The following is a 9,934-nucleotide window of genomic DNA, read 5'->3' as shown; positions in this document are numbered from 1 at the left end:
ATTTATAAGCTTCCAGGCTCTTGTAAGCTTTGAGGGCTTTGCCAGTGTAACATGATTCACGATTAACAAGAAAATTGTAAATGTCGTGGTAGGCCAGATCGGGCAAATCGCCGGCACCGCAGCTCCGAATTTCCCTGAACAAGGATTGCGGCAAGTTGTACGGATCTGCAATCCCCAACCTGGAACACTTTTCCACGTAACGCTGCCTCACGTCACCAAGATGCTGAACAAATTAGACAAGTAATCGCGCGATGTAGATGGGGTATTTTCCGAATTTTCTTGGGGATTACTCCCTGGATCCATTACGCTCGCGCAAGGTAAACAATCCTGATGCCGTCCAATATGGCGGAGTACACACGTGCGTGTCACGTGACTGCACATCCTCTATAGAACATACATGCTTCGCTCATGTTTTGACACTAATGGCTTTCCGGAATGCATGTATGCATGCATTCCGGAAAGCCATTAGTGTCAAAACATGAGCGAAGTGGCATGAATGACATTAATTATGAAAGTCAAGTTCATCCAATCAAAAATAGCTAAAAGTTTACAATGGGAAACTGACCAATAAAGAACAGCAAGAATCATAATCACTTTTATTGCCAGGTATATGGGGGGACACGAGGAATTTGACTCCAGTTTCACTTAGTTCTCATAGTACAAAACAGATAAAAAGCGTATACACAAACAGGAAAAATTGTGCAATAGGTGCATAGTGCAAAGTAAGTCAAGTATGGAATAGCTAAAGTATACAGTGTGCACAGAATTACGGTATGAGTGTGCAGATATTTTACAACTGATATTACTGATATATAAATCTGGATTTTAGCTGTTCATCACAGAAAGGATTTTCCCTTTTTGGTGCAATATGGTGCATAGTGTAAAGATGAAATAGTAAATATAAATAAGTATAAATATAAATGAGTAACAGTGAGCACAGAATGACAGTATGAGTGTGCAGATATTTTGCAAGTGATTTTACTGATATATGAATCTGGATTTTAGCTGTTCATCACAGAGACAGCCTGAGGGGAAAAAACTATTCTTGTGTCTGGTTGTTTTTGCATACAGTGATCTATATCGCCTCCCTGAGGGGAGAAGATTAAACAGATTGTGACCAGGGTGTGATGGGTCCACAGAGATGTTACCTGCCAGTTTCCTGACTCTGGACAGGTATAGGTCTTGGATGGAGGGCAGGTTGACACCAATAATTTTCTCTGCAGACCTTATTGTCCATTGCAGTCTGTTCTTCTCCTGTTTGGTGACCGATCCAAACCAAACAGTGATGGAAGCGCAAAGAACAGACTGAATGATGGCAGAGTAGGATTGTCAGCAGCTCCTTAGGCAGGTTGAGCTTCCTGAGCTGGTGCAGAAAGTACAACCTCTGCTGAGCCTTTTTGATGATAGTGACTGTGTTGGTCTCCCACTTCAAGTCCTGAGAGATTGTGGGACCCAGAAACCTGAAGCTTTCAACAGCAGTCACCATGTTGTTGGTGATGGTTATGGGCATCAGAGTGGGGGGGGGGGTTCCTCCTAAAGTCCACTGTCATCTCCACAGTTTTGAGCGTGTTCAGTTCCAGATTGTTCTGACCGCACCACCAGACCAGCCGTTCAACTTCCTGTCTGTATGCAGACTCGTCACCATCTCGGATGAGGCCGATGACTGTTGTATCGTCCGCAAATTTCAGGAGTTTAACAGACGGGTCTCTTCAGGTGCAGTTGTTGGTATAAAGGGAGAAGAGCAGTGGGGAGAGCACACACCCTTGGGGGGCACCAGTGCTGATAGACCGAGTGCTGGATATGATGCTCCCCATCCTCACCTGCTGCTTCCTGTCAGTCAGGAAGTTTGTAATCCACTGACAGGTGGAGGAGGGCACAGTGAGCTGGGTGAACTTGGTGTGGAGGATGTCTGGAACAATGGTGTTGAATGCCAAACTGAAGTCCACAAATAGGATCCTGGCATACGTCCCTGCAGTGTCACGGTGTTGCAGGATGTAGTGTAGACCCATATTTATTGCATCATCCACTGACCTGTTTGCCCAGTAGGCAAACTGCAGGGGGTCTGTGATGTCATACCTGAAGGACAACACCAGTCTCTAGAAGGACTTCATGACTACAGATGTGAAGGCAACAGGCCTGTAGTCATTCAGTCCTGTGATATTGGTTTTCTTAGGAACCGGGATTATTGTGGAGCGTTTGAAGCATGAGGGGACTTCACACAGCTCTAGGGATCTGTTAAAGATCTGGGTGAAGATGGGAGCCAGCTGGTCAGCACAGACCTTCAGACAAGAGTGTGACACACCGTCTGGGCCAGCTGCCTTCCTGATCTTCTGTTTGTGGAAAAGAGGCGGGGGGTGGCAGAATGGCAGGGGGTGTAAATGGGTCTTTAATGACTGAAGGGGGGAGAGGTGTGAATGTGTCGAATCTGCACTAAAACGCATTCAGTTTGTCAGCCAGTTGATGGTTCACTGCAGTATTGGTGGATGGTCTCCTATAGTTAGTAATGTTCTGTAGGTTTCTCCACACCAGAGGTGGAAAAACTGGATTGACAAAGTAAAAGTCCTGCTTAGGTTTTCCTTCTGCCTGTGCTCTCAACACAGGTGATTTCACCAATTAGCTCATCAACCTGGCTTGGGGATGTGGTAATTAGGATCAGCTGGTTCATTGAATTGGCTGGAGCAAAAATGTGGCAGGGTTTTTACTTTCTGCACCCGGGTTTTTCCACCTCTGCTCCACACTGACGTCGGATCGTTTGCTGAAAGGCTGTGTTTAATCTTATCAGTATAGCTCCTCTTAGCTGCTTTCACCTCCATTGTCAGTCAGTGCGTTTACATGCACATAGAGAAAATCAAATTTCTGCCGTAGCTCGACTGAAATCGAAGTTCTAAATGCCATGGAAACACCTTAGCTCGGCTGAAATCAAACCGAACTGGATTTCTCGTAATCGAGCTACGCGACCTAGATTATGCGATTGTAGCCGAGCTACTTAGTGCATGTAAACCCTATCGAGCTACGTAGTCAAGCTACTTACTTCAGCACTGCCCCTTCCGGGAGTGACGAGACCACAAGCGGGAAACACAACAGCCTCGGTCGGCATGACAACAGTAGTAGTAGCGAGCAGCAGAAGAGGTCAGAAGGAACAACATCTCTCGATGTTGCTGTCCTCGTCGTCGTTCTTCTTGTGAACATGGAACTGATAACTTTGTTTATACTCTTGAATAGCTCTTCATGACGACAGCCGGAAGTGTACCAACACGATGGGGTGTGTAGCGCCACCTGTGGCTCGGGTGCACAATGTACCTCACACAATAGCTCGATTTCCTTGTGTGCATGTAGGATTGGATTTCTCTGGCACCCCTGCTGGGACCCTTAGCTCGATTACCGACAGTAGCTTGATTTGGATGTGCATGTAAATGCACTGTGTGTGTTTCTCGTCTGATTATACAGAACTCTGTCTCCACTTTTGTAGGCCTCTTCTTTGTTCTGACGAAGTTGCCTGAGTTTTACAGTGAACCAGGGTTTATTGTTGTATATGCGGAAGGTTTTGGTAGGCACACACACATTCTCACAAAAACTGATGTAAGATGTCACAGTATCAGTCAGTTCATACAGGTCTGAGGCTGCAGCCTCAAAAACGCTCCAATCAGTGCAGTCAAAGCAAGGTTGTAGTTCCATTTTGGCCTCATCGGACCATCTCCTCACAGTCGTAACTACAGGCTTAGCAGATTTCAGCTTCTGCCTGTAGGTCGGGATAAGATGAACCATACAGTGATCAGATAGTCCCAAGGCTGCACGGGGGACAGAGTGGTATGAGTCCTTTAAAACAGTGTAACAATGGTCCAGAGTGTTTGTGTCCTTGGTGGGACACTTAATGTGCTGTTTATAATTTGGCAGTTTGTTTGCTCTGTTAAAGTCCCCCAAAACAATGAGCAAAGAGTCTGGGTGTTTTTTCTCCACATTGTTTATCTGGTCAGCCAGGTGTTGTAATGCCTCATTAATACACGCCTGAGGGGGGGATGTAAACTCCAACCAGAATAAATGAGGAAAACTCTTGCAGAGCATAAAATGGTTTGCAGTTTATGAATAATGTCTCCAGATGAGGACTACCTGATTTGTTTAGAACTGTGACATCAGTACACAACCTTCATTAATGTAAAAGCAGACTCCACCTCCCCTCGTTTTCCCCGTGAGCTCCGTTTCACGGTCCGCTCAGTGCAGGTGGAGAGAAGAGTCTGGGATGTGCTCACCGAGCCAGGTTTCGGTGAAGCACAAGGCAGCAGATCTGTTAAAATCCGTGTTGATTGTTTTGAGGAGCAGCAGTTCGTCCATCTTGTTGGCCAGAGAGCGGACGTTAGCAAGGTGAATAGACTGGCGCGCAGTGCAAAACCCCCTCTGCCTCAGCCTGACGAGCGCGCTGGCTCGCTTCCCCCGGTGTCTCCGGTGTCCTCGGCATAATCAATAGTGAACTGCTGCTCCTCCAACAAGTAGCTCTGGAAAACTTTTTGGATCAGTGAAAGCTGATGAAAAAACTTTACTGGTGGTTATTCCAATGTTTATAAGTTCTTCTCTGGAGTATGTAACCAGCAAAGGAGCGCAAAAAGCACAAAAAATACACAAAAACATAGAAAGTACGAGAGAGCGAAGTACCGAGGCAACCATCCGCGGCGCCATCTTGGATAAAAAAAAGCCAAAGGCCAATCAGAAAAGGGTTAGGAACAAGTGGCACGTGGGCCTCTAAGCAGACTACAGGAACAGTCATTAACATTTAGACCTGAAGGGTGCACTGTTTTTAGTTTCCAGATCCAGTCTCTTTCTGCCTCAAGTAGATCCTGAGTTTTGGAACACACCTGTACAATAGTGAAGGACAAGTTAGATTGAGAATGTCCGTTCGTAGTAAAATGTTCATACAACTGCGTACAATTGTTACCTGAGTTTACTCTCGTGTTTCTAATAGCACTTTTATGATTATTAACACGAAGTCTAAACATTTTTGCCTGGCCAACATACTGGGACTTGCACAGGGTGCAAGTGTAGCTACAGTTGGTAGAAGCACAGTTGGCCCCATTACTGATAAAGGCAAAAGTAGCCGAAGTAGTTGTACGAGTGATTGAAGTTTCTTAAGGAAGAATACTACAAATCTGACAACACAACTTTCCACATGGCCCACAAGAATCTTGTATAACTGAGTGTCTGTCTGGGTTGGGCAGCTTCGCTTGTCCCAGCAAATTACATAAATTATGGGGATGTCTGAAGCGGACCAAAGGCTTCCTCAGGTACACACTCTTTCTTTCTGCTGTAGCAGTGGAGAATAGGGCGGTAGCGTGACAAAATGCCATTAACGTCTGGAAGGCCGGGGTGAGATTCGAAAATGCACGGTACACGATTATCACTTTTCATTTTAGGAGAGTATAAAAAAGGGCATTCTTAGTCTGAGTTTTAACTTGGCGTTTGCTGTAACCACGTCTACAAAAAGACTGCTCAAGTTTGCAGAGACGATCTAACGCGGTATCGGCATTCGAGCATATGTATAAAATGTGAAGAGCCTGGCTACAGTAGATTACGCTTGACGTGACCAGGGTGACTAGATGACATCAGCAAAAATTGTCGGGTGTCGGTAGGTTTGAACAGATGGAAAGTACCTTCGCTATCAAGTTTAACATAAATATCCAAAAAATTAACTCTAACAGGAGAATAATCCGGGGGCACGGTGGTGTAGTGGTTAGCGCTGTCGCCTCACAGCAAGAAGGTCCGGGTTCGAGCCCCGTGGCTGGCGAGGGCCTTTCTGTGCAGAGTTTGCATGTTCTCCCCGTGTCCGCGTGGGTTTCCTCCGGGTGCTCCGGTTTCCCCCACAGTCCAAAGACATGCAGGCTAGGTTAACTGGTGACTCTAAATTGACCGTAGGTGTGAGTGTGAATAGTTGTCTGTGTATCAGCCCTGTGATGACCTGGTGACTTGTCCAGGGTGTACCCCGCCTTTCACCTGTAGTCAGCTGGGATAGGCTTCAGCTTGCCTACGACCCTGTAGAACAGGATAAAGCGGCTAGAGATAATGAGATGAGAATAATCCATAGTAAACCTGATAGATGGGTGGATCTGGTTTACAAAGTCAAGGAAGGCTAAAAGGGCCTCCTCACCATGAGTCCAAACGCAAAAGACGTCAATAAAACGCCACCAAGTGAACGGGGAAACAGGGTTCTGGAGAATAAGTGCCTCAACTGTATACATAAAGATAATAGCATAGGAGGGTGCCATCCTCGTACCAATGGCAGTACCTGAAATCTGTAAAAAAAATAACTGGTTGTTAAACTAAAAATTATTATGGGACAAAAGAATTAGTCGTAGGCTTATTTCACTAGCTTATAACAGTACTGAATCCACTGAAATCTTGATGCGGTCAAAATGTGTAATAAGGAAATTAAGTATGTTAGTAAGGAATAGAGAAAAGCATGCAAAAGCCTATCTATTAAGCAATTGAGAGATTAAGACAAAATAGAGCAATCATCAATTCAACACAGAGTGTCTACAGTGTACACAATTAAACCGTTCCTGAGTTTAATTCACACTCCTTAATAAAAGCTAATTCCTAAGACTAGGTTTTGTCCAAATGCCAGTCTTACTTCAGTATCTTGTCTCTACGCGAGATTATGAGAAGATGTTCCGAGACTTTTGGAGTTTCACCGTTGTGGAGCACGTGAGTCACTTCCGTGGAAAGCAGAGGATTTCTTGGTCCGACGTGTGGTCCGTGGGGAAGAAGTCTCTGATCAGACAATGTGCACAACGATTTAATTAGAAGGATCCGGTCACTTCTAACTTTAATTAACTGCTTGGGCTGCAGTCCGTACGTACGTATAATGAATAACTGAAAACCGGTTGTAACTCAAGCTGAGTTTAAAAATCGCGCGATCCTAGAATCAACCGTGGCCAAAGGTGAAAGAAAAGCGTGAAACTCTGATTCTTGAGGAAAAGAAAAGACGTCTTTATCTGGTTTGCTCGGTCAGAGCAAATCTCTGTGTCCAGACAGCTTGAAGTCCAAGACGGAAAGAGGAAGAATGGCGGATTTCCGGGTCCCTTATGGAGTCGTGGAGGAAGTGACGTAGATTATCCCGCCCATGCGTGACGTAGGTCAACGCGGAAGTTGGCTGATGGGAAATGTAGTTTCTTAAAGAGACGGGCTGTTGTAGTTCTTAGACGGACTGAACCTACACCAGCAAGTTCTACAATGTCAGCGCGTCTAGTGTCAGAAAAACCATGCGTATTTAAAAAGTCAGAGCTTGTAGACCATCCTCATGTGGGATGCTAGGGTACAGAGCTATAACATCTAAAGTGACGAGGTGAGCCGGGTGGTACAGAACCTAAATTTCTCAGCTTATTCAAAAATTCAAAAGAGTCTTTCAGGTAGGAAGTAACACAAGGCATTTCAAAAACTTGTCCACAAGCTGGGAAGCTTTCTCTGTAAGCGAGCCACAGCCAGAAATCACTGGGTGACCTGGAACTCTGGCTTTGTGGACTTTTGGCAGGAGATGGAAGCGAGCTGGATGCGGATCTTCCGGGAAAGCGAACGTGTACATATTTTCTGTAATGGTGTCATTTTCCTGAAGTAGGAACCTAAGTTGTATTACGAGTTTTTGCGTCAGGTCAGAGTTTAGTGGGCGGTATGTAGAAGTGTCCGACAGTTGACAGGCCCCTTCAGCAATATAGCGAGCTGTATCCATGACTACTACGCCTGAACCTTTTATCTGCATCCTTGATAATCTCAGAGTTAGATTTTAGTTCACATAGAGCTACCGATTCCGACCTAGACAGGTTACGATGGAACTTTGTGACTGACCTCACCTGTTCCAGAACCTCGTTTTCAACCATGCTGATGAAGAACTCCAAATATTTGTCTCGGTAAACTGGCGGCATGAATGTAGATTTCAATTTAAAACCCGTATCTTCTTGTGTTACATCAGCCAGAGGTGTAGAAAGCGGGGTACAATGGAAGAATTCTTATAACCGGAGACGACAAAAAAAAGCGATGAGATCTGACTTAACCTTAAGTTCGTTTATCTGCTTTGGGGCCGGACAGAATGACAGCCCTTTAGTGAGAAGAGCGAGTTCCTTGTCGGAAAGGGGAGTCAAGGACCGATTCATGACCGAGGCGTACTGGTCCGTACATAGCTGCACGTTTGTCCATTGTCAGCGCAAGAAAGCCAGGTTGTTGCAGGTTCTCTGTGTCTATTCTCTGTGGTAGGTGATAACATACGTGGTGGCGTCGAATGATGTACAGACAGCGATGGTGACATAGGTGTCATAGGGTCAGAGTCTGATGCAGTGTCCATACGGTCATGTGCAACAGACTCAACGTCTTCTGTCATGAAATTCACAGAGCGCGGTCTAAATGTCACAAAGCGGGTATCCAGCTGGAAGGTATTGTGCAGGCTAGTTGATGAGGACAAATGGGACGACGTGGCTCCAAGTTCCTTCTTAGAGATGTCCGTCCAGTCCACAACAGAAGGTAACAGTTCAGCAACAGAATTGTCAATCTTCCAGTAGTCCACAGGAGATTGCTTTGGTAGTGATTGTTGCACCTCAGGATCACGGGATTTCTTCTTTTTCGTTCTAACTAGCGAGGTGGTGAATTTGGCGAGAACGCGGCTCACGTCCAATTGAATCCTGAGATACTCGTGGAGCCCCACGGCAACAATAATTGCGTTAGTGATGTGCTCAATGCATATCTTCTACATACTGCCCACTAGACTCTGACCTGACTCTCTCTCTCATAAGAAAGCAGTGTGCTGAAGACAGAACTACTAGTTTACTGTAGAATATATAGAAAAATCACCATTTATATCAACAAACTGATGGCAATCAGTTAAATTAGACCTGGGCCCTTAACTCTCACATTTTCTAGTCTATCCAGGAGAATGAAGTTTCATTATCTTCAGGGTAAATTTATATAAACATTTGGACTCTTATATTTTTACTTTATTTACCATAAAGAGAAGGTATCACAAATATACCCATGCCATGGAAATCTAAATTTTATCCATGAATCCCTTCTGTAGAGTTCACCAGAGAAGTCACAGACACGCAGATGCCACTGGTTGCCCCTGTCATTTTGCCAGAGATGTACAAAATCTTCACCATGGCAGAGGTATTGGATTAAGTTTCTATAATGAACTCTGTAACTGAAAAAAAAAATACTAGATGATTACTTTGTCTTAAGACAAATATCTAATTAAAAATGAAAGACTTATAAGTGTTCTAAAGAAATTGATTATTATTATTTTAATGCAGGTCTACGGCATTCGCACGCGATCCAGAGCAGTTGAGATATTTACAACTTGTGCCAACTTAATCTCTGCTATTGAAGTATTTGAAAAAGTGAGATTATTTTGGGGGAAAGGGTTAAATTATCGCTTTCATTCCTAAAATTGTTTCTCTTAAAGTCTCTTGGTTCTTACTTTCAGGGTTCTGCCAAAGCCTTCTTTTTTCCTGTGGTAGAACAGTTCACTGAAGCACTTGTGCAGGCTGTGCAGATGCCAGATGGACCCACTTCAGACAGTGGTCTTAAGATGGAGGTCTTGAAGGCAAGAAAACTGTTGTATCCTGCAAGAAAACATTGTAGAATGCTTTGTTGTTGAGTGAAATAAATGCTTTATTAGTTTTTGATCTTTTTTTAATAGGCAGTGACTGCTCTTGTGAAGAACTTTCCTAAACGCATGGTATCTTCTATGCAACAGATTCTTCCCATTGTATGGAACACACTGACAGAAAGTGCTTCTTTATATCCTTTACATTCCTCTCACCGCAAAATCTTTTTTAATATAATTTAACTTCACGATGTAGCTTTTTTTGTTTGTTTGTTTTCAGAGCAGTCATGTATGTATATTTGAATGCAGAATTAGGTAAACACAAACATTTTTACATTAACATAGTATTTTCTTAACCAA

General features: G+C 44.2%; 1 protein-coding gene across 4 annotated transcripts in view; it reads left to right on the top strand.

Annotated features, from left to right (window-relative positions):
* Nucleotides 1-9,934, top strand: part of ipo9 (importin 9) — a 211,830-nt gene that overhangs the window by 65,765 nt on the left and 136,131 nt on the right. For 2 of the 4 annotated variants that reach the window (XM_060910599.1, XM_060910598.1), the window contains exons 5-8: nucleotides 9,047-9,135; nucleotides 9,279-9,365; nucleotides 9,431-9,571; nucleotides 9,668-9,768. In XM_060910599.1, coding sequence (XP_060766582.1) covers nucleotides 9,047-9,135; nucleotides 9,279-9,365; nucleotides 9,431-9,571; nucleotides 9,668-9,768 — 418 coding nt within the window. The remainder of the gene's footprint in view (nucleotides 1-9,046; nucleotides 9,136-9,278; nucleotides 9,366-9,430; nucleotides 9,572-9,667; nucleotides 9,769-9,934) is intronic. The other 2 variants (XM_060910601.1, XM_060910600.1) reach the window with 1 other exon arrangement.

Source organism: Neoarius graeffei, chromosome 26 (genome assembly GCF_027579695.1).
Source record: "Neoarius graeffei isolate fNeoGra1 chromosome 26, fNeoGra1.pri, whole genome shotgun sequence".
Lineage (NCBI taxonomy): Eukaryota > Metazoa > Chordata > Actinopteri > Siluriformes > Ariidae > Neoarius > Neoarius graeffei.
This window is presented reverse-complemented; position numbering and strand designations above follow the sequence as displayed.